Source organism: Carettochelys insculpta, chromosome 18 (genome assembly GCF_033958435.1).
Source record: "Carettochelys insculpta isolate YL-2023 chromosome 18, ASM3395843v1, whole genome shotgun sequence".
NCBI lineage: Eukaryota > Metazoa > Chordata > Testudines > Carettochelyidae > Carettochelys > Carettochelys insculpta.
In genome coordinates this window covers 27,883,471-27,908,347 of record NC_134154.1, presented here as the reverse complement: position 1 = coordinate 27,908,347, position 24,877 = coordinate 27,883,471, and the positions used below count along the sequence as shown (strand labels likewise).

General features: G+C 41.9%; 1 protein-coding gene across 1 annotated transcript; it reads left to right on the top strand.

The window, feature by feature from the left end:
* Positions 1-7,325, top strand: RPL6 (ribosomal protein L6). The gene is made up of 7 exons (XM_075012755.1): positions 1-33; positions 838-1,002; positions 1,101-1,199; positions 3,703-3,846; positions 5,417-5,465; positions 6,089-6,273; positions 7,130-7,325. Exons 1-7 carry the CDS (start codon positions 16-18, stop codon positions 7,280-7,282), a joined length of 813 nt encoding a protein of 270 aa, XP_074868856.1. The 5' UTR covers positions 1-15; the 3' UTR covers positions 7,283-7,325.
* The last annotated feature ends 17,552 nt before the right edge of the window (positions 7,326-24,877 follow it).

The following is a 24,877-nucleotide window of genomic DNA, read 5'->3' as shown; positions in this document are numbered from 1 at the left end:
CTCCGGGGGGCCTGGATGCATGCTAGGGCCTATGTATGTGCGGGATCCGCGGGCCGTGATGCCTGCGGGCGGTGTAGGCCGCGGATGGCCCGCCCTGGTGACTGTATGTCCGGGGATGCGGTAGTCACCGCAGTGAATTGAATAGCACCTCGCCTGGGGGGCGGGGGGGGGGAATTCTAAGTCCCCCTTCCCGGGCGGTGACCAGACGAGGCCGCGCAGAGGTTGGGAGCCTCTGAAATGCAGCCCTAGCCTGGCTTGGACCAGGGTGGTACCTAAACACTCTTGATTGGAGCCGGTTAAGCAGCTTCAGCCAGAGGGGAGAGTATGTGGGCACAGAGTGGACGGCGAACTCTTCCTTAGCCTCCACTCTACGCTCCCTGCGGTAAATCTTGTCTGAGCCTTCCCTGGCCTGCAGAACACGTAGAAGTCCAAATCGCAATGTGGCCATGGCCGTGAGCAGGGGAAGCTGGTTACTGCCCCCTCTACTTCCTTTCATGTCATTCACCTGCAGCCCCAACATATGTTTGCATTTTCTTCTTCCCTACGACCTCTGGTAAAGGTGGCTTTGTGTTACGAGCAAAATGCAGTGGATGCCCTGGCTTGTGTATCTTGATTAGGTTCCTTTTAGTTTAAGTGGCTTTGATGAACAATATAGAATGGTAAACTTGAGTGGTCTTAAGACCATTGTAGATACACCATGAATTTTTAAAACATCAGTCATTTTTAAATCTCTTTAAAGTATAGTTTGCTTTTTTTTTTGCAGCACTTACATTTTTTCTGTGCAGTTTCATTTTTAGCATGACACATCATTAATACTTTATTTTGATCATTTGCTAGATGGCAGGCGAGAAGAAAGCAGGTCAGAAGAAGGCAAAGAAGCCTAAAAAGCATCATGCGAGCCGTAACCCAGTGCTGGCCCGAGGAATCGGGAGATACTCCCGATCAGCCATGTATGCCAGAAAAGCCATGTATAAGCGCAAGCATGAAGCACCAGAAACAAAGGTATAAAAGGAATGAATTTCCATATTTGACTAATTATGTTGTGTTTCAAACTTTCATAAGTTATGGTTTTTTGAAATGTGTGTGTTCGTTGTCTGTAGATAGAAAAGAAAAAGAGAGAGAAAGCACCTGCTACCATCACAAAACCCGTTGGGGGAGATAAGAATGGAGGCAATCGTGTGGTAAAAGTTCGTAAAATGGTAAGAATAAACCAGTGGGAAACAAAATTAATTACATTGCTTTGCCTAAATAGAATTTTGCTCCTGCTAAAAGCTAAGCTGTAGAGTAGCATTGACATACATGACAAGAGAATGTGTTTCCTATTCTGTAATGAAAATCTTCCTCAGGTAGAGTGCTGATGTCGATGTAGTTCTGGGCTGGGGTCTGCAACCTGCGGCTCCAGAGCAACATGAGGCTTTTTAAGAGGTTCTTTAGGGTTCTCAATTCTATAACTGCAAAGTAAAATTTAAAAAACAAAACAAAAAACCTCTTAACTATTTTGGATATTTCAGTGGGCATCTAAAAGCCCAACAATCAACAGCTCGTATCTAAATAGCAACCAATATGTGATCTTGAATGAGGGAAGGGATAGCTCAGTGGTTTGAGCCTTGCTCTTGGAAACCCTGGCCTGGGAATTCAATCCTTGAGGAGGCCATGTATGTGTATGGAGCAAATAGATTTAAAAAAAACAAATGTCGGGGATGGTGCTTGGCCCTGCTATTAGGGTAGGCAACTGGACTCAATGGCCTCTTGAGGTCCTTTCCTCTTCTATGAGGTATGTATACCTCCTTATATTTATTTATTTATTTGAAATGTTGGATAACTCCCCTTTAATATGTGCGATGTGTTGTGGGATGTGCGCGTGCTGCCCCTAAAATAGGGGTTACAAAAAAGTATGGTTTGACGTTACAGGTTCGTCTCCTGGTCGCATGAATTGCAGCTCTTGAATTATTGAGTTTTTCACTGAACTGGGGGAAAAAGGGCTCTTGTTGTTCTGGTTGCCTACCCTGTTCTGGGCTATGAGACAATATAGTCTCTACCATGGGTTGTGTGTGTTGAACTATTATGTAGGTTGTTATATTTCAGATGTACCATTAGTGTATTGGTTTGGTGGAACAGGGGGTAAGAATCCTGCTTTTGAAGAGGTACTAGATTTAGTGTGGCTTTTTTCTGTAGTAATATTCTAGGTCAGGGATTCCCAGAGTAGTAGGTGCATCACTGATGCCAAGAGTGCTTAATGTTCCATCCATTAAAGAAAGTTGCACACTTAACACTAAAGCTGGGGGGCAGCAGTTCTGTGTAAACTACTACAAGGTGAACGTCTCTAATCTGGAACACTCTCATCTGGCAACATCCATAATCCAGCATGATTTTAGTTAGCTGGAAAACTGCTTATCATGGGTGTGGGCCAAGTTTTTGTGCAATCCCATAAAGTTTGTTTCCAGCCACCAGTTCTGGCTCTCAGTGTTGTGTGCTGTAATGTAGCTTTAGTTGACCTGTACATGTCTTCTCGGAGCCCAGTGAGCAGTGGAAGTGTTGGTAATGCTGCTGGACAATATTGACTTCCTGTGGTCCAGCAAATTCTCTTGTCCAGCACTGGACAGATCTTGAGGGTGCCAAATTAGAAGGGTTCAACCGGTAACCTTTTAATTCCGGCACACAATGTTCACATGGGGAAACTACAGTGCCGCACTTTGGTGTGGACTGCTGTTCGCACTTCTGTAGTCCAAACTGGAACAACATAGTTGTGGTCTAAGTCAGAGGTTGTGTGCTTCTGGACATGTTACTGACCTTATTGTCTGTTGACCTGAAAGGGAGAGTGCTGCATTCAGCATTAAGGAGATTCCCATGAGAATACAGGCTGAACTGCTCTAATCTTGAACACTCATCTGGCAAACTCCTTAATCCAGCATGATTTTTGTTAGCCAGATGACCACTTATGGGTGCGGCCAAGTTTCTCCTTGGCTCTTGGTGTTCTGTGCTGTTATGTAGCTGTAATTTACCCTTAAATGTGAAGAGCCCGTAATCATTGGAAGTGTTGGTAATGTGTGACAAAAGATTGACTTTCCGTGGTCCAGCAAATTCTCTGGTCAGGTCCTGAGAGTTCCGGATGGGAGAAGTTCATCCTATACTCAGATACCCTCCATGATAGATAAATTCCTTGTTTGAAAGGGCAGAAGCCTGTCAATGAGATGTACAATAAAGCTCCTCTGTCATCTCCTTTCTAGTGAAATGTAAACACAATCCTGTGCTGTGTATCTGCTTAACTACATGGTGCAAACTACCTGATCTGAAGAAGTGGGTCTGTCCCATGAAAGCCCATCACGTAATAAATCATTTTGTTAGCAGTAATGTAGCACTTTAAAGACTGTTTTGTTTTGTTTTTTGTTAAATACAGACTCTGTTACTACCTGATGCAAAATGCAAGATCCCGTCTCTGATGTGTTTCACTCAGAAGTGCCAGTTTCTGTAAAATGCTAGCCTGCTAGGTAGTGAATTCTGGGTGCAACAGGGAAACCAAAAATCTAAAGAGGAATAGGGTGGAACTGGCCTTTCACGACAGAGAGACTTTCTATGAGATGAGGTGTTACAGCCAAGAAAAGGGAAGGGTACAAAACTCAGGTTAAACTATTTTAGCTAAATTGCCTGATAGAATAGTAAAAGTGCATTTTTGATTAATAATTTGATGTGGCTTTTGTCTAGCCTAGATATTATCCAACCGAAGATGTTTCTCGCAAGCTCTTGAGTCATGGCAAAAAGCCCTTCTGCCAACATAAGAGGAAGCTGCGGGCTTCTATTACTCCAGGAACTGTTCTGATTATTCTCACTGGTCGCCACCGAGGCAAGGTAAAAGAGTTGTTGCTTTCCATACCATTCTGTGCCACATCTGTTCTTCAAAATATTGATTGGCTGATCCGTTAGCAGGCTCAGTCCCTTTAGAGCTGTCCACACTAATACGGTGCTTTTTTGCGCCTTTGGAACCAAGCTTTTGAAAGTCCGTGCATTCCAGGCTCTTCAGTTGTTGGCATCCCTGCATTCTTTGGCAGTTATCGTACACGGTCTTAGTACCTTCAGGACATGCACACAGTACTATATAAAGCAATGCATTTTAAGTTACCTTGTTACACAAAGCTGGAGAAAAAAGATGAACCTGCCATAGATAAGTGGTTCAGTAAAACGAACCTTTCCATACTATGAAGTGTGCCAAGTCGTATATCAGCCTGATTTTTTTTATGCCTATTTGGCTGTTCTACACTGCATGTAGCCTGAACCCTGCATGTCTAAGGGCCCACTTAGTGGTAGCGTACTCATTCAAGCTCTGGGACGCTGCATGGTGAGAGGATCCTGGAGTCGGAGCCCAAATATATGCATGGCAATTAAATGTCCCCTTAAGCCTGACTTGGCTGGCACTGGCCAGCTGCAGAAATCTAGTTGAAGTGTAGACGTATCTTTCCTAGCCACAGAGAAGGCCATAAGTTTGAGTTTTGTACCTGTGCAAAGCAGAATACAGTAATTGGTTCTGAATGCATAATAATTTAAAGCAGGATTTCCCAAACTTTATATAGTTGGAACTTGGGTTTTTTCAGTATCCTTTTTTGCAGCCCAAAAATATAAAGGCATATTTTTAAAAAAAAGAAAAATTAAATTTTCTCCTTTTTTGTTCACAACAGTGATAGTACATAATATAAATCTTTATTATAAAATACTTAAGTGCCTAATTTATTACCTTAATTACCCAGGAAAATACAAAATGTACCAAATAAATAGGATCGTGTGTGATAATTTGTATGTTTTCTAAGGGGCGGTATTCTTCCCCCTCCCCCCAAGGACCAGTACTGGACCATGAACCACACTGTGGGAAATGCTGATTTAAAGGAAGAATAGAAATTTAATGTCTGGAAAGTCAGCGTAGCAAAACCAATATTAAACACACTTGTTTTGTTTTGGTTTTTTTTTTTTTTAAACCTTTATATTGACCGTCTATATTGAGTTTCAGATCCTTGCATGATTCTTTCCAGACACAAGTTGCCTGATTAACACTTCAAACACTTATCTTTCTTTTTGCTAGTTTCTGTATATTCAACAGGGCTTATGAAGGCATAGTTGTATCAGGCAGTGGAGGGGGGGAGGGGTTCCCCACACCCATGAGTGGCATAGATACCTCAATTTATAAGTTTAAGTATAAACCATGCCTTGCATACACCTCTGATAGGTAGAGAATTGAAAGGACTTGCAAGTTAATTAATTGCCAGGTACCTTAGGTAAACCCATGTAACTTGCAGAAAGGGTGCTTAGGAATGCAATGGTTGGGTCCCAGCTTTTTTATACAAAAATTAGGTCCTGTTATTTTCCCAAACAGCAAAGATGAACAGAGTTTGATGTCTGAGACTGATGCCGTGTTGTGTTTGGTTTTCAGCGTGTGGTCTTCCTGAAGCAGCTTGCCAGTGGCCTGTTGCTGGTAACAGGTAAAAACTTTTTACTCAAGCCTGTTTAATTCCTGTTCAGTTCATTGTAAGCTTCTTCAGACAGCCTTTCTTCATCTTCTACCATAATTGACATTTTTGTTCTTCTAACCCCAAACTCCGAGCCTGGGAATAGAAGTTTTTCTGACCAACCTGTGGTACTTGTGATGTGACTCCTCGAAATTCTGATATTATTTCCATCTTCAAATGCTATAAGAAGGGAAGTGAAGTGCCCTTCCTTTAACAAGAGAGGGCAGCTCATTGGCAGTTCCTGTAACTTGCACTTAAGCCTTGTGCAGCTACTGAGAGGATAAAGTATCATTGTGCTTTCACATCCAGAAATATTGCAATGCAAGGAAATTCTTAGCATTATCAAATGTCTGGAGAAAGGAGTATCTTAAATTTCTTCTAGTTTGGATTTTAGTAAGTGAAGTCGACATTCTTCTGTAAGAATACGATCACTTCAAATTAATTGTCCTACTGGAAAGTGACCTTCCTTTGCTTGTTGCTAAATACACACACTAGAAAGAAAAGGGAGTGCTAGTTCTCCACTGATAATCTGCAAATGCAACTCATTCTGAATTCTGTTTATTTTTTGTGTGTGTTTTGGTTTTCTGTGCCCCCAGGACCTTTGGCTATCAATCGTGTCCCTCTGCGTAGGACTCACCAGAAGTTTGTTATTGCCACCTCTACCAAAGTTGATATCTCTGGGGTGAAACTTCCAAAACATCTCACTGATGCATACTTCAAGAAGAAAAGGCTGCGTAAGCCCAAACATCAAGAAGGCGAGATCTTTGACACTGAGAAAGAAGTAAGGATAACGATTCATATTTCTCTTTGCAGACTTCTTTACACTGTTCGTAGCTGAGGTGGAAGGAGGGCATGGCTTTTTTTAAATGAAACAAATTTAATGTTTAAGAATTTCTAAGAACAGTTTAGAAGAAAGCAAGGTCAAATCCTCTAAAATGCACAAATATGGCAAAATTGGGAAAAGTGATGCAGGTGTGTTGGTGATGGGATATTTGAGACAAAGTGAGTGAGGTAATCTCTTTTATTAAACCAACTTCTGTTGGTGAAAGGGGCAAGCTTTCAAGCTACAGTGTCTTTCAAATGTTACCTCCAGCACTTTGTGTCTAACACTGGGGCAGGGAGAAATCTTAAAATGTTGCTTTCATGAAAATAATTCTGTACCAAGGAGGTGCTTGAGCACAAGTTTTTTAAGCCGCCTCTCCTGTGTTCCTGGACTCAATCTTGTATGGTAAACTGAGTTATAAAATATCCCTGAATTTTCTTAATGCACATTCCAGGGTCTCTTGTCTGTATATTCCTGAACTGTGGTTTTTTTAATAAAGGGGCTCCATTTGCACCATAGCATGAACTGATGAAATTTATCAGCAGCTCTTTTAGCTAAAGAAATGCATGTTTAAATTCAAGCAGCTTTAATTATCTACTGTAGTTGACTTTGGTCTTGTGGCTCAGATGGAGCTACTTTTTGTTCACTGGAAAGGAAAATTCCAGGTGTATAATGCAAAACTAAGTTTAAAAAAAACCCTTGGCATGGTAGGAAGCTAGAAGCCAGCCTTCACGCTGAATTTCCTTAGTGCTGTAGGGATGACCAGCTGTGTATAAATCTCTGCCCTGTTGTAACCCTTAACTTTGTTCTTCAGAAATACGAGATAACAGAGCAACGCAAGGCAGACCAGAAGACAGTGGACTCCCAAATCCTGCCAATCATCAAGAAGGTGCCTCAGCTGCGTGGCTATCTGCGTTCTGTATTTTCTCTGTCCAATGGAGTTTATCCTCACAAATTGGTGTTCTAAATCTTTTGAAAACACCACATTAAAACTGGGGGAGAAAATCCGAGGTTTGCCTGATTCTGTTTTATTTTGTAGTGTATTATGCATATCTTACAGTTTAAATTAGAAAAAGGGTGGTGGTTTTTAGCTGTGCTATTTTGAGGAAGGTGGCCCTGCATTTTGAACAGATGGAGTTGCTTACATGACATAAGATTGAGCGACCGCTTTCATAAATGCCGTTACACCCTTTTGTCCTCTTTTTAAAATCCAGACGGAGGTGGTGGTAAGCTTGGTGCTCAGCTTGGTGCTCACGTTACTTGGGAAAGCTATTGTCCGTAGGCACTTTATGGTGTATGGCTAATACTAGCGACAACCTGGGGTAAATGTCTTGAGAGTTTTTAGTTAGTGTTCTTATATTTGCCAAATCCTACCATAAATAGATCAAGTGTCTTCCTTAATGGGAGACTGACTATAACCATTAAGTTTAATGTTCACATGCGTATTTGACTCCTTTGGTACTTTTGCTGTCATTAGTAAAAACTGAATTTGCTTTTGGAGGGTGGGGTGATGAGTCCTGGTTTCAGCTTCTGGATCCAACAGACTTGCTGGGGATGTTTTGACAAATTATCTGAAGCCTGTGTTTTCATTTGTTCATGTATAAAGCATTATCCTGCAAGGTGCTGAGCCCTCCATTCCTCCAACAAATCATTTATGTGTGCGAATAGTTCCACAACAGTTGATAGGGCTATTGAGGTGTTCAGCGAAGCACAAAAGAGCTTGGTGTCTTGAAGCATTGGACCATTAGGCAGGTGTTGCTCCCTGGTGCCTCAAACGTAGAAGGAGCTCTTAATAACTTGCCATTGCAGTATGCCGTGTAAGAAAAGAAGCCCAAAAATGTACACCTTAGTATCTATCAAATACACCGTAATCCGCTGCTGTCAAATTCCTGAGCCGCAGATGAAATGGCAGCCTACTCAATGTATTTTTTTATTGCCTTCATGACATTCAGATTTCTAGAAAATTTTAGAAAACCATTTTTCTTAACGGCAGCCTACATGATTGCAAAAATAACTTCACATGTGACCCTAGTCAAGCTATGCAGTGACTTTTTCCAAAGTCAGCAACATTCGTAATTTCATTGCTGGTCATTTTGGCAGATGGAACATGAGCTGAGCGTTTGCTATAGGAAAGTGAGAGATGAAGGAAGCAGAAATAGTGAGGGGCTTAAATGTGAATATGGTCTTCCAATGGAGCAAAAGTGAATGCAGTAATAGTGAGCTACTAAGTTACAAGACATATGTTCTGCATAGGGGAGGGGAGAATGTTCATTGTTCTTACCGTGCCTAGTACAATGTGCCCACTCCATGAGTCGGACTCCTAGAGCCTTCTACGCTGCACCTAAATACACGAGACGATCAATAGCCTGAAGGCTCTGCATAGTTCTCATTTACGCCCTCTGATTAAAACTGGATTTCAGCGCACCATGAGGTAAGTGGCACGCCTATTCTATTCAGCACAGAACCTCCCATTTGCCATGGATAAGAGCAGTTTTATTTTAGCTGTCTTTTTAAATACAAATGACCAATCTGAGGCTCAGTACCAGTAGGGAAGTATTACTTGTTTATTATATATACTCTCCTACCAGTACACTTCAAGTGGATAAGCTCTTAGTGTTTGACCAAGACTTCAGGTATCCAAGTCACCAACAAGGACCCTTTTCAAGCCACTGATGCGTAATTGACCAGCATTTTAAAGCTTGCTGACACCTTTGAGCTAGAATTTTGATGATGCACCTTTCATTCACAACTTGGTATGGAAACTTCAAAACAAATTAATGCAGGCACCAATGGTCAGATACTACACATTTAAAATAGGATATCCTAACCAACTGGAATTGTGCAATACTTTAGTTGTGAAGCTGCCCAGTAGTTCCTCTATCCTGACCAGCTTCCTAGCCAGCCTTTCAAAAATCCTATGCTTTTGTCCCCAAGCACTTTGCTCATAAGCATAGCTCAATTTATTTTGTAACTTGATACATTATTCTACAAATACCTAAAATTCTGGGTTCCTATGAATGTGTGCACATCATCTCTACTTAAGGAGATCTAAGGTGGGAATGCAATACAGATAGCTCAAAAATCAGTTATGTACAGATTTGCAATCCAATCTTCTGCCCAAAAGAGAGGGAACTTTCATATACTTCCTGACTAGTTGGCATTCTCACTTAATGCTATTTGTCTTTGGCTATTATTGGTCTCAGGTCAGTGTCGTATAATTTCTGACCAGTTACTCAGATGTAAAATATACAGTAGAGCGGGGGAGTTGCTGAGCAGTTTTCAACCACTGTTGAGTAGTTGGGTACCATGAACGTTTTCGGTCTTGACGTTTAGTATTGCCGGTTGAGCTGTGTTATGCATTTCTGAAGTCTGAAAACTCTCAAGTATTTTACATCAGCTCTAAAGCTGTGGTTTTGGACCTGTGGTCTGTGGCGTCTACAGACTACGTCTAGGGGTCCACAAAAGTTGTCATAATCACAGAACTGATTTTTCTACCTGTGGGAAGTCTGCAGGTTAAGATTCCAAAGGAGTCCATGTCTCCATTTGAAATATTTTAGAGGTTCACAAATGAAAAAGGTTAAAAACTACTTTCTGTAACATCTGTATCTCATTGTCCTCCTTTGTCCCATTTTTCTTTAAATGTGCCTATTCATATCTGTGTAGTACAGGCACTCTATCGGTGACTCATGACTATATGTGGATAGTTGAGGTGGTGGGGGGGAGAATAGGTGGTAACTACCTTCATCTCTCCCAAGATGGTGCAGCCTACAACCACAACTCTATCTAAAATTATTTTAATCTTTTGTAACTTTAAATCTGCGCTTGAACCTCTTTATTCCAGCAACTTTGGGAAACCAGCCATGGCAGATTATGGAATTTTCCAAACCATGGGTATTCACCATAATGCATGGCAAACAAACTCTATTACTAAAGTTTTTCTATGTACAAACCATTATAGAGTACTGTTCAAGTACAACATGTCATAAGATAAATCCTTAATCACTTTATGTAAATTATCTTTTTTTACCATGGTGCTCCAGCCATTTGAATTCTGAACTACAGGTGGTCCGGGTTAGAAGCTCGGATTAAGGAGGTTCAGGTGTTTTGGAAAATTTTCGTGTTTGTTTCTGAGGCACTCCTGGAACAGAAGAAAATTGGAAATAAAAACACCTTCCAAATTACTGACAGGGAATTGATTTAAATATTTGTCAGGATCTTTAAAAGCCAAAACAGTCCATTCACCACTACCCCCACCTGCACAATATTTCTATCAACCAGAGAGCTTCTTTTGTGCTCACTACTCTGAACAAGAAGACAATTCTGCTTTTCTGACATCCTGAGTCACTGCTTTATATTTGGAGTGTTTCCCACAGAAGAAACCAGAGAAATCTAAAGTCCTAGCTCCCCATCAAAAGTGCTGAAGATATTCAGGTCCAAAAATAGTTACAGATTTAAACAGAGCAGCATTTCATTAACATCAGATACGCTCCTTGCTTCAGCTTCCAAATAAAATATCTAATTAGCAGAGTAAAGCATGCAATTGAGAGGAAGGATACACAGATTTTAACTTGAGAGGGGGAATTGATGATAAAGTATGGAACGTTTCACCTTTAGGATACAAGTCTACTTCTGCAACAGACAAAATTGCTATGTCTGAAGACTTCAGTGAAATGAGCATGTGGGCTCAATCCATTCCTCGAGAACTACATTATAGAATCCATCTTTGTTGGCAGCTTCATAAAAAGGGCAGACAAGTTATATTTTCATGACTAGAAGTTGGGTCAGGATTGAGGCACGTTTTCAGGGGGAAGATTGGAGAAGATGCCACTGACTGGCTGTGACTAAACTAGCCCAAAACTTGGAAAGGGCCATGCAAATGGTGCTTTTGAAGTTTACGAATGAAGTGCTGAAATACATATTCAGCACCTCATTAGAATGCCAGCAGCCATGGCACTTCAAAATTGACGTGGCTCGCCGCCGCACGGCTTGTCCAGACAGGCCTCCTTTTCGAAAGGACCCCAGCAACTTAGAAATCCCCTTATTCCTAGGAATACGGGGATTTCAAAGTTGCTGGGGTCCTTTCGAAAAGGAGCTGCGTCTGGACAAGCTGCATCAATTTCAAAGTACCACAGCTGCTGGCATTCTAATGAGGCGCTGAATATGTATTTCAGCGCTTCATTAGTAAACTTCGAAATAGCTATTTGCATGACCATTTCGAAGTTTTGGGCTTGGGTAGACATGGCCTAGCAGAGAGAAACAAGAGAAAGCAGAGTTCTTAGCCAGTTCATTCTTGATTCCTGTGGCCCTAGGTAAGAGTAGAAAAGGTAGGATTGATTGGCAGTTTAGCCATTTGTAAATTTCCTTTTTTTTTTTATAACAGAATTGTGGGAATTACTGATGGGAAGATCTATTAGCTCACTTAGGCTGTGGCCACAGTTGGCCAAAATTGAAATGGCTGTGCAAATGGCCATTTTGAAGATTACTAATGAGGCACTGAATTGAATATTCAGTGCCTCATTAGCATTAGGACACTTCTGGCCACACTTTTGAACACTTGCGGGTTGGCGTGGCTACATGGGGGTCCTTTTTGAAAGGACCTGCACCTTTCAAAATCCCCTTATTTCCCTCAGCTGAGAAGAATAAGGGGATTTCAAAAGGTGTGGGGTTCTTTTGAAAGGACCCCTGTGTAGCTGTGATGAGCTACACAAAAGCAGCTCTTTTGAAGCGCCAGGGCTTCTAGTGCTAATGAGGTGCTAAATATTCAATTTAGTGCCTCATTAGTAATCTTTGAAAAGGCCATTTGCATGGCTATTTTGGAGTTTGGGCCAAGTGTGGCCACAGCCTTTGTCTTTCCCCAGTGAGAGGGTGGAGAGGGGTGCAGCAGTCAGAGCTCAGATGTGAGGAGAGGCTCAGGGTAGGGAACTTGGGGTGTAGGGAGGGCAGGAGTGAGGGTTTGGGGGTGAGAAGGGGCTCAGGGCACAAGGGTGGTGTTTGTGTGGGGTGCTGGAATTGGGTTGGGGTGAGGAGCAGCTCAGGGCAGGGGACTTGGGTTGTGGGGAGTGCAAGGGTCAGGGTGTGGGGCTGAGGAGGGGCTCGGCCTGGGGTTGGTGTGGCGGGGGGTGCGGCTGAAGAGAGAGTTCTGGAATGAGGAGGGGCTTGGCATGGGATTGATGGGAGGCTGGAGTTTGGGTTTAGGGATGAGGAGGGGCTCAGGGTAAAGGACTAGGGTGTGGAGGAGCTGGCAGAGGATGAGGAGGAACACACTTCCCTGGGCAGTAGCTCTGCAACAGGGAACATACTTCCTAGGTGACAGCCAGTGGGGGCTACACAGTGGAGGCTGGATCCCTGGAGCTTGCAGCTTGCGGGGGAAGGGAAGGCAGCACCCTGGAACTGTCTGCAGCATTGCTGGGCAGGGACCGGCTTCCTGGGACTGGTCCTGGTGGGCAACCTCATTGGGCAGAAGATGGCTCCCTGGGGCTGCCCACGGCAAGGACCTTGCTTCCCCAGATATCAGGAAGGAAACTTTCCTGTCCCCTGCTACTCCAGTGGTGTTATAGCTGTCCCATTCCCCATCTCTGGCCCTTGCTGCTCCTTGTGGCAATGACACAGAATAACCGTGCCTCCTAGCAGCCCCTTCCCTGTCCATGTGATGGAAGACAATCCCATTGCAGGCACATCCTGTTTTTCTGGCACAATCAAACTCTGACCTTCCCTTAAGTTAAGATACGAGGAAGCTATATACCAGCTTTGTTGGTCCTAACTCTAACCATTTAAGAAGAGTTCGTGAACAAATGGGCTCTCAGGCAGATGACCAGACGTGCACATTTCTAAAATATATAGATGGATGATATGCCCCCACCTTGACCACTGTGTGCAGTTATGGTTGTCTAACCTCTGAAATATATTAAAACTGGAAAAAATGCAGGGAAGGGCAAAAAAAAAAATAGATAAGGAACAGCTTTCATAGAAGGAGTTATTAAAATGACTAGGAATATTCAGTTTACAAACAAGATAACTAAGGAGCGATAGAGGTCTATAAAATCATGAATGGTGTGGAGAAAAATAAGGTACTGTCATGTAACCTTTTACATAGCAAGGAACTGGAGTCACACAATGAAATTAAAGGCAGCAGGTTTTAAATAAACATAAGGAAGTATGTCTTCACACAGGCTGTGGCTACACTGCCCCCTCCCAATTGGAAATGAAAATAAGGTGTGGATTTAAATATCTCACACCTCATTTGCATACTCATGCAGGATCTCATTTCTGGAAGAGCTGATTTCAAAAGCCAAAACAGCTGTGTAAACAGGGTTCATTTGAAACGAAACCACACTTTCAAAAGCACCCTTCCTAATTTTTTTCAGGGAAAAGTGTGCTTTCAAAAGTAGGGTTTCCTTTTGAATTAACCTCATCTACATGCCTGTTTTGGCTTTCGAAATCAGCTCTTCCAGAATCAAGATCCAGTCTGAGTATGCAAATGAGGTGCAAGATATTTAAATCTGCACCTCATTTGCATTTCCACTTGGCTGCATTTGCATGTCCCTTCTGAATGGGAGGAGCAGTGTAGCCACAGCCACAATGAACAATCCATCTCTGGAACTTGATGGTAGGGGGATGTTGTGAAGACTACAACTAATTGGATTTAAAAAATAATTAGGTAAGTTCATGGAGGATAAACTCCTCAATTGCTATTGGCCAAGAAGGTCAGACATAAAGACTGTGTGACAGAGAATGGATCACTTGGTAATTGCCATTCTGTTCCCTCTGAAGCATCCAGCACCACCCACTATTAGAAGACAGGATACTGGACTATATTGGCCATTGGTCTGATCCAGCATGGCCATTCTCATGTTTTTATGATAATCTGACTGTTCTGTTCGGAGGCCCAAAGTAGCACTGAGCGGTTTCTATACAGTCTCAGGGAATTTAGAGATTTTATCAGATCCCTCAGCTAAGGTCCAGTCTGTTACAGCTAGGAATCTACATTTTGGTCCAAGAGAACAGGTTTTGTCCTTTAGAATTGTAAAGAGCAAGCATATGAGTATCACTATCTACTCTCCCATTACTAATGAACTGAAGTAGCAGCTTACAATGGATGTCACAGTCATTTAGGTTTACAATATTGTTACTCACACCTGTTCTGGTTTGCATGCTAAACGTGGCAGCTGAATTTCCTACTGATCTGTGCAGGAAGAGGAGGAGACAAGAGAAAGGAAGCGGATTTGTTAGTTTGTTTTTTCCAGGTCCACCTATACTAGATCAGATCAGGCAGTCCACAGCTCAAACTGTTTGTGTTGCTGAAGAGAGAGGTTTTTTCCCCCCAGAGGAATTTACACATAATAGTTTTGATTGGTTTTTTTTAATTGCTCAGGAAGACACTAATTTGGCAAAGTGGGCCATCCCCATCACCTGTAATCAACATTTGTTCAGACTGAATCACTGGGGAGGGTTGGTCTATGATTGCTGCATATGGAACTTAACACAGCATATTTGCCATACACCAGGAATGATGATGTCTTAACCATTCATATGGTTTCTTCATGTTCTCTTATGCCAGACCAATTACACCCACTAAAAAACAGAGACAGGAAAAAGGATATTGTCTATCTCCCTTCCTTTTATCAGTTCATTTCCAGTAGATACTGTTTCTTGATAAATGTCAAGTGGTTTGTTTTACCCCCAATACCTCAGTGTTGATATTTCTTAACTGAAATGATTTGACTTGCTCTGCACATGATGGACCATGTACCCACAGCCAGCAGTTTCTATGTGTGGACCAGGATTCTCACTATACTGTACGCAAATACAATGATCAGTAGATAACGAGAGAAAACCAGTGTTTTTCAAAGTAAAAAATGTAACTTCCAGATGTACTTCCAGTTTGAACCTCTGGCATTGGTGCTGGATGAGAGAGGTTCAATTCTTACACAAAACAAAAAATATAATCCCTGTCCTGCTCAGTTAGCAGGCTAGAACAATGCAGATGGAACAATATTTAAAATTAGTCATGATGATGAGCTAATATCAATGGGAGTTAGATGCCTAGATATTTTTGAAAATCCTGCTCAGTGCTTATCTGCATCGTTAGGCACCTAAATACTTTTGAAAATCTGGCCCTTGGTTCTTAGCCTGCTTTCACTGAACCCAGCTATCTCATTAGCTTCATTGAAAGATCCATTAGGGGCACAGAGCCTCATTTGTACGTGACATGACATGACATGACAGGTAACACTATAGAAGTTGTCAGGGAGTTCAAGAAAAGTACTAAGACCAGAGCTTCCACAGTACACCTCGCAGTTCTCACTAGGGACACATCAAGTAAGTCAACACCCAAGCAAGCTTACTCAGGTCCTGCCCTACATGTCTCAAAGGGTTGAGGTGGGGCGGGGATGAGTTAACAGGAACAAAAAGTTACTTCTCTGCTGAAGAAAACCCATGAAGACTTCATCTCTCAGCGTCACAAGTTTCCCTGGCCACTCCACTTCAAAATGCAATCCAGAAGTGTGGTTTTAATCATTAAAGAAGATACTAGACTGAGGCTTAGCACATTCAGATACTGCCTACTTTCTGTGAGCCTTCAGCTGCATTATATAAAATCAATACTGCTGGAGATAGACTCATTTAGGGTACAGCTACACTTACCAGGAGGGTCGATCTTCTGGAGTTTGATTTCACACACCTAGAGAGGATGAGCAAAACAGAAATATCAGGGCTTGAGAGATAACCCCTGTACCCCTCATTCTCGCAAGGAGTGAGGGAGGACAGCCAGATAAGTCAATCCTAGATAAGTCGATTCCAGCTACACAACTGTAGTTGGAATTGCATCTCTAGGATTAACGAGAAGTCCTGTGGCACTTTAGAGACTAACAGATTTTTTTGGAGCATAAGCTTTCATGGGCAAAGACCTGCTTCATCAGATGCATCTAGGTCTTTCGTGGGCAGGCTTATGCTCCAAAAAATCTGTTAGTCTATAAGCTGCCTCAGGACTTCTCACTGTTTTTGCGGATACAGACTAACACGACTATACCTCTGGTACTGGTCTCTAGGATTGACTTTTAGGTCTAGTATAGACCTGTCATTAGACTGCCAGGAGCTAGGACCAATGTTCTTAGTGCTCTCAGGTCTCCAGCTCTGAAACCACTGCTTGATACCAGACTCTGGTGGTCAATCAGACATAGCTTTTCCGTAAAGCCTTTCCCAGAAGTGAAATGCTTTAAGAATTTATTTGAAATCCTTTAATATGGAAATTCACAAACCCAGGAAAACCAAAAGAGAAAATGATTTTGGTCTAAACTTACAATTCTTCACAATTTGTTTTGTGCTTCAGTACCAGAATAGGCATAAGCCAATGGACATTGTAACTGTTGGGGTTCTGCTACATTTTCCAAGATTTACATGAGGTTTACCCTGATGTGGCCAAATTCTGTCTTCCTTTATGTTGGTGCAAACCCTATGTCTCCAGGATCAGAACTTGGCTCATGAAGGAGCACAGCTAAAACAGGACTTTTAGGCTACGTCTACATGTGAAGCCTACTTCGAGGTAGCTTATTTCGATGTAGCGACATCGAAATAGACTATTTCGATGAATAACGTCTACACGTCCTCCAGGGCTGGCAATGTCGATGTTCAACTTCGACGTTGCGCGGCACCACATCGAAATAGGCGCAGCGAGGGAACGTCTACACGCCAAAGTAGCACACATCGAAATAAGGGTGCCAGGCACAGCTGCAGACAGGGTCACAGGGCAGACTCAACAGCAAGCCGCTCCCTTAAAGGGCCCCTCCCAGACACAGTTGCACTAAACAACACAAGATCCACAGAGCCGACAACTGGTTGCAGACCCTGTGCCTGCAGCATGGATTCCCAGCTGCGGCAGCAGCAGCCAGAAGCCCTGGGCTAAGGGCTGCTGCACACGATGACCATAGAGCCCCACAGGGGCTGGAGAGAGAGCGTTTCTCAACCCCTCAGCTGATGGCCACCATGGTGGACCCCACAATTTCGATGATGCGGGACGCACAACGACTACACGGTCCCTACTTCGACGTTGAACGTCGAAGTAGGGCGCTATTCCTATCCCCTCATGGGGTTAGTGGCTTCGACGTCTCGCCGCCTAACGTCGATGTTAACTTCGAAATAGCGCCCGACACGTGTAGCTGTGACGGGCGCTATTTCGAAGTTAGTGCCGCTACTTCAAAGTAGCGTGCACGTGTAGACACGGCTTTAGAGTTCTACAGTAAGAAGATCTGGGTTCTTTTGCTGGATTCTTATGCCAGCTCTGCTACAGACCTTCCAAATTATCTTGGGCAAGTAACTTAGCCTCCTTGTGCCTCAGTTTATTCACCTGTAAAATAGACATAATATTTTTTTTTTACTTCTAAGCAGTGTTGTGAAGGTAAATGATTCATATTTATGACATGTTCCAGTTCTGCAGAGATAACTGCAGGCCAAGCCGCCTTAGGACAAAGACATCAAGGCAGTTGCCTTGGTCTGCATGCCTTCAGGGGCCCATGCACCAATTGAAACTAGCATCCACTGCCCACCAGCTAGGCCCCACAGTCAGCATGCCCTCTTGGGCCTTGCCCAGTGTCTGGGCACTATCAGGCCGACTCTGGATAAGTGCCAGACAAATGCCTAAAATCAATAAGAAAAGAACTAAAATTATTTGTATGAGCCAAATTTTGCCCGTTCTTTTTTTTTAAATGGAGATACACATCTCCTAGAACTGGAAGGGACCTATGGAGGTCATCTAGTCCAGTTGTCTGCCCTCTCAGCAGGACCAAGCACCATCCCTGACATCTATTTGACCCAATCACTAAATGGCCTCCTCAAGGATTGAACTCAACCCTGGGTTTAGCAGGCCAATGCTCAAACGACTGAACTATCCCTCCCACATTTGAAAAAGAGTGTTGCTGAACAGGTTTGTTTTGAAACAAAAAGCAGTCAAGTAGCACTTTAAAGACTAGCAAAATGGTTTATTAGGTGAGCTTTCGTGGGACAGACCCACGAAGCTCACCTAATAAACCATTTTGCTAGTCTTTAAAGTGCTACTTGACTGCTTTTTGTTTTGATAGTGTATAGACTAGCACGGCTTCCTCTTTGTTACTATTCAACATGCAAGGTTTGTTTTGGTTTGAGTTTCTTTTGGAGCAGCCTCCTAAGTTTGAGGACTTTACTGTCCCAATGACTACTAACTCCAATGATTGCAGTTCAGGTTTTCACTGACATTTTCAGCTGTTAATGCTTCAGAGACTTACAATGCTGCTTCTGAACTGTTACGTAATTTTGCTGCAAAGTGAGGTATGTTAGTAGAACATCCAGGCTAGCCATCACGAGCCCTATGTACATACACAGGTTGCTAGCCTGCACTAAAGCTGGTGACACATCATCTTCACTATCATTTTACAAGTGCTAGCAAGATTAAAGCTAGTAAGGGTATGCCTATTCATGCTACAAACACACCTTCACTTGCAGTGAAAGTCTCCAGAACTTCAGTCCATTTTGGATAAACAGAAAAATAAAAAGTGAACATGCTGGACATTGCTGAGCAAGCTGCTGTGTGGGAAATCACTGATTCCATTCAGAGCACAAAAGAAAACCTGCTGGGGAAAGGTCTGTCTTTCCTTTCTTTTATATTAATACAGCGTTCATGATACAAATCAATGCACATTCAGAACAGGGTACACAAACTAGTTCAGTGATGACCGAGATATCCGATCGCATTCTAAACAGAATATGGAGAAAGAAAATAGTTTCCCAAAGCAAAGGATTTCTATGCTTTCTTTTCTGGTGTACAAGCCTCATTCTCTCTTTGGAGGCAAACTGCAGGAGACACAGAAGTACTTCCTCCACAGTAAAAATTCAGTCGAGAACTCCAGGTGGAAAACAGTGTGTTTTGGTTACATCAAAGGCCTGTTGGACTCTAAACTGCTTTCAAGCACCAGTGAGTTTACATACATTTTACAAGATCTCCTCTCTATTGTGAGAGTATTTATCTAAAGTCCAGTATTTAATACTAGAAAATACAAATGTGACAAGAAAGGATTTGCAGAATGGTACTTAAATGTTGAATCGTACTTAAATGGTATGAGAACTTAAAGTTTTTATAATCCTATTTGTTTTCAATTCACATTGAAGAGGTATCAAGTCATTTTTTGCAGAATCCAGTCCACATTTAGATATGTAAAGAAAAGTCAAGAATAGTCATATGAGAGCCTGACAATTTCCGATGGAGCTTTAAATCTCAGCTTCTTTCACAGCCAGCAGGGCATGCATTAACTATGATTCTTTGCCTAATGAATTCATTAATCATTGTAATTTGCCTGCACCTTTAATCTACTGACAACTGCTAATTAAACCTTCCTCACAACATCCACCGGGAAACTGCTGCACAAAGTTCAATGGACTTTCACAATCCCATTCACCAAGGCAGTCGCAGAGCCTGGAATAGAAATAGTTCTAGGTACCAATCCCAATTTAGCACTTGTTCTATTTTGGTCATGAAGAAAACATGAAATTAAAATAAAAGAGGAGCAGATACACTTAGGATGGAGTGGTTTTTAAAAATAAAGCTTTCAGATATCAAAAAGTGCTTTACTTGGCATCCTGTTGCTCAGAATGTTCGTTCCCACAAGGTATTAAAAAAGATAAAGGTTCAAAACCAGTCATATGGAACAGGTTCATGTCCCTTCCACACATAAAGAGGAGGGTTTGTTTTTCTAGACCAGTGTTTCCCAAACTTAAAATATTTGAGTAACTCCTCTCCCAATGCCATACCTGTGCTCAGCTCCCGATTTGCAGTAATTTATTTTCTGATGCGTACCCCTTGAAATCCTGTTGCATACCACAAGTGGTACATGTACCACACTTTGGAAAACACTTTTCTAGACATTCTAATATTAGTGTCCTTGAAAGAGTATTATAATTAACAGAAACATCCCTCAGTCTGCAGGCAAGTGTCAATGTTCAAAGTTACTGATGCAAACATATCATAATGCTGTGGGCAATGCCTCAATGAAACTGGAGGACATCACCACCACTCCTCATTTAGTCTCCATTTAAGAAACAATCAGGTTGCTTTATGGAGGTGAAAACAGTAACAGCCACCATCTAAAACTGCAGTGTCCAGTATGCTCCCTGTGGCGAATGTGGGTCAGTGGACAGGTGTGGTGGCTCAGGTGGCGGCACGGCAGCTCCTTGGTTGCTGTGCTGCCCAAGCTGCCGCCTCATGGTGTCTGAGGAGCCGCCGCACAAGCCCCCAGACCCACCACGCCACCCTGGCTCTTGGGACTGTGCAGCTTGGGGCTGGGCAGCTCCAGTGGCGCAGCTCCGGGGGCAGGGTGCTTGGCTGAGGGGGGAAAATGAGGGGGTTGGGCTGGTGGCTGCAGGGGTAGAGCACCTTGTGGGGGGGCATGTGGCGATTGGATGTCTTCCTTTTGGACATGATTGAGGTAAAATGTCGGCACATGGCAAGGCTTGAGTAGAAGAGGAACTTGGCCCAAGGGGTTTCTCTGGAAACTGATAAAGAACATGTCGTCCAGTATTTGCAGATTGATTGGTTTTAGAGCTGTATGTGTGAGAGAGAAACACCACAGAAACAGAGAAGGAACAGAAATCCTAGGAGACACCACAACAACCAGTGGGCATGTGGTCCTGAGAAAAAGCCTAGCATGAAGACTTCTTTGTGAAGAATAACGGCTGAAGGATTTCACATTTTCTCTTTGATTCCTCTTGTGGGCAGCAGAACAGGACTTCATACAGTATTCTTTTTAAACTAAAGGATTACATCAAAGAAATACCTCACTCCACCATCAGTCTCCCCTCCTAACAAAAACAACCCATGACACCTCAAATTTTCATTCACAACCTGGGTTAAAAAAGGGTAACAATACAACAAAAGCAATTTGGTTGGGGTTAACTCATCCAGTAAATGACAGATGGTGTGAAATCTACATGAGGAGAGTGGCTCAATGAATTTAATACAGGAAGTATAGCTGTCTCTTGAATTCTAAAATGTTATTAGAGTTCTTCTCATTCTGCACACTAAACCTGCGCTGCAACTTTTCATGTCATTTGATAGTCAGCCAATGGAGGCTGACCAAATTGGATGGATACACAAGCATAGGAAACAGCTGTCATATGTGTTTGTCATGCACAAACAACAGCTACCCTGCGTCACAACAATCTGGAAGCACAGGAATAAATACAATGCATGCATTATGCTTTCTACTTTGTATGTGAAATGCTGGAGTGAAGCAATATTATTTTGTACCCGAATAACCTAATGATGGAGATGATGCTGGTACAATCCTTCAGACCCCTGTAATTTGGGTTTGGATAACTGACTGAGGTGGCATTGCTGTTTGAAGCTGGATTGATTGGTCATTACATTAATTTATTTTAGTTGAAGGATAACCTTCATCGCTTTCCTTTATATGCTAATTACAAAATTCAACCTTCTAAAAGGACAGGGCTATATGGTTGAATATTTTTAAATAATATGAAAAAAATTATTTTAGTATTTAAGCATTCCTCTACAGTGTTTACAAGTCCAAGTGTACAGCACTGTGTTGGTACATAGGCTGCCTATATGTGAAGGTATGGACAACCATTATGTCACAGGTCAGCAGTATGATTAATCATTCGAACTGTATTAGCATATACCATCTGGCTGAAAGGAACAAAAGAAAAAAACAGGTGACTCATAGTGAGCATAACAAAAGACTAAAGCATGCAGAAATATAGTCAGTTTGTCTCTGATATAGAGTTCATTGTCTGTACTGTTCCTTTGTCAATAAAACCCCAATATACTCTTTGTCCTTTCTTTGTATGTTTCTTTGCTCCCCATTTAACACTCCCATAAAGCGGCTCGCCTCCTATGACTTTATCGTCAGATCAGGTCCTTTACAGGCACATTATTGCACTGAGATTATAAGAAAAGGAAAGAGAAAAGATAGCGGAAAGAGCTGGAAGAAAAGTACAGGAATGAAAAGGGGAATGTGAGGCAAGCCCACAGGGGACAACAACTTGGGAAATGTGATGGATAACTACTCCAAATTAACCCTATTCACCAAATAACCATTCTCTCCAGAAGAGACTAACACATTCTATGTCACGCTACATTGTTTCAGTTGTCATTAAATTGGTTTTCAGTTCTTAAAGATCCAAATATGTGTCACCAGACAGCAGAATATCAGGCAAGCCTGAAGCACACACATGAGGTCACCAGGCATTATACCACCACAGCTCCATTTTTTGCAGGAACAAGACAGTGCTGCACCTGTAAGCAGCCCTGCAAGAATCTGTTAATTAAAACCTCACAAGACATTGTCAGAAGTTTTGAATTTCAAGAACAGGATGAAAGTAATAAAAGCTTCTCAAAATACCTTCAGCCACTCATCTGAAGTTAGGCTTTAATTGCTCTCTTTTGGGTTTGCTATTTCCGAAATGCAAAACACTAGGAAACCTTGCTAATTTCCTTCTCCCACACATCCAACCTGGAGAAGTAATTTTGGGGTAATTAGTTGTATTTTATCCAGTCATCATCATCATGGTAAGGGTGGATGAGTAGCTTTTATACCTGGCACAGTTTTACCTTTTTTACATTTCATTTTTACATTTAATCTGTAAAATTTAACTTTTTCTAGTAAACCATAAACATTTATTCCCTGCATAGTAATTCAAGAAAGTATATCTTAAAGTTAATTCAACATAAATGACGTTTTGCTAACAAAACACATTTTTGTATCTTGAGTTTTGCTTTACATGCTGTTTGCTGCTTATCAGTAAAATTCATACACCTTTCACTCTTGAAGAATGGGCATGGATGTGGCTGGAGAACTGTTCTTTCCCTTAAAGGGCATGTGGAATATTTTCCCTGCTCCCTTTGAAAAACATATTTTTGTTCTTGTTAACATTTATATGGTACTAGCACAGCTAGGTTAGGTCCCATTTTGCTGGAAACCGTAGAAGCATACAATAAACAACAGACTCTGCAAAGGCTGCTTCTACACTAGCAAGTTCTTTTGAAGAAAACGGGCCTTTTCCAAAAGAACTCAGGGAGTACCTACTCACAAACCGCACTCTTATCAATCTGAAATAGAGAAAATGCAGCACTTTTTCCAGCAGCCCGCTTTCTCTCCCAGATGAGGAAGAACACCTTTTCCCATAGATTATTTCAGAAAAAAATGTGTATAGACGCCCTGGCAACCATTTTGTCAAAAGAGCAGCCCTCATGTCACTGGCGTTTTGATCCCCAGCCTCTTCTTTCGAAAGAACAGGGGCAGTGTTGGATGCTCTCTATCAAAAGAGCAGATTGATTTTTCAATCCATTGGATGCACTCTTTTGAAATAAATTTTTTTCAGAAGATCTCTTCCAGAAGAACTTCTTTCAAAAGGTCGCTGTAGTGTAGAAGCAGCCAAAGAGATCATAGCCTAAAAGAGAAGATACAGCACGTAAATGATACAAATAAAACTTAGGCATAGAAGTGAGCTTGGGTTACAAATAAATACAATAGGATATGTAAATTCATGCCTGGTTAGGTGCACTAGTAATCACAGCTTTGAACATTCTTAGATTTCACTTTTCTGTATTTATTTCACTGTACGGTATGTATTTTAAATCTCCATCTCAAGCCTTGCAGGCCTTCAGTTTGTAATGGATCCTCTCTGGAAAGTATGAACAAAATTAAATTATGTTGAACTGTAAGAATATTTTCTTAGACGTTATGACTTTCCTGGCTCCAGATAGTCTTGAAAACATGTAATTCATTCTACTATTGCATTGTGTCATGTAATGAAACAAGACTCTCATCAGCATGTTTTCAGGAGATTTATACAGCAATTTGGTCACAAGAATGAAAAAGCCAAGACACATCTATTTCTGTTTCATGATTAGTTCTGCTGTGTAATAGAGGAAACTAACGTTCTTACTTGTGAATAGCCACCTCTTCTTTGAAATTTCATTAAATCTGGTTCTGATGATCAGAATTATTCAGTGCAGCAGAAAAATGTTGAGCTGAGAGATAAAAATAGAGACTAGACAAACATACGTGCTGTGATATTTTAGTAGGAAAAACAAATTACAGGATAATCTCAGTGGTTAATCAAGGGGTCAGCAACTCTCGGCACAAGTGCCAAGAATGGCACGTGAGCTGCTTTTCATCAGCACTCAAGACAGGAGCTCACCCTCAACCCTCTTCCACCATGCAGCCCGGAGCTTGCTCAAGCCCATGCCACCTGTGGATTAACAAAAGATCAGCTAATGCTACTAACCACCACCTAAACGACAAAGCTCTGCATATTAATTTATTTATTAATTAAACTGTTGAAAGTAGGACTATTAGTCACTTTAAAAAGTATCACTGACACTCGGATTGTCAAAAGGTCAAATTTTGGCACTCTCTCTTGGACAGTTTGCTGACCCCTGGGTTAATCCATACATTTCTTGGCTTTCCTTTGGGGTGCATTGGAAGTAAACTTTTGTTCTAAAATACAAATGATATAAGCACTCCAGAAACTATGTATGTTTTACTTATTCTGTGTTTTCATTTAATTTTGTAACAGC

What these genes read in the sequence shown, in the direction of transcription:
- RPL6 (XM_075012755.1), top strand. An exon ending in TGGCCTGTTGCTGGTAACAG is followed by an intron (nt 5,466 to 6,088) that starts GTAAAAACTTTT and finishes CTGTGCCCCCAG; the next exon opens with GACCTTTGGCTATCAATCGT. An exon ending in TCTTTGACACTGAGAAAGAA is followed by an intron (nt 6,274 to 7,129) that starts GTAAGGATAACG and finishes TTTGTTCTTCAG; the next exon opens with AAATACGAGATAACAGAGCA.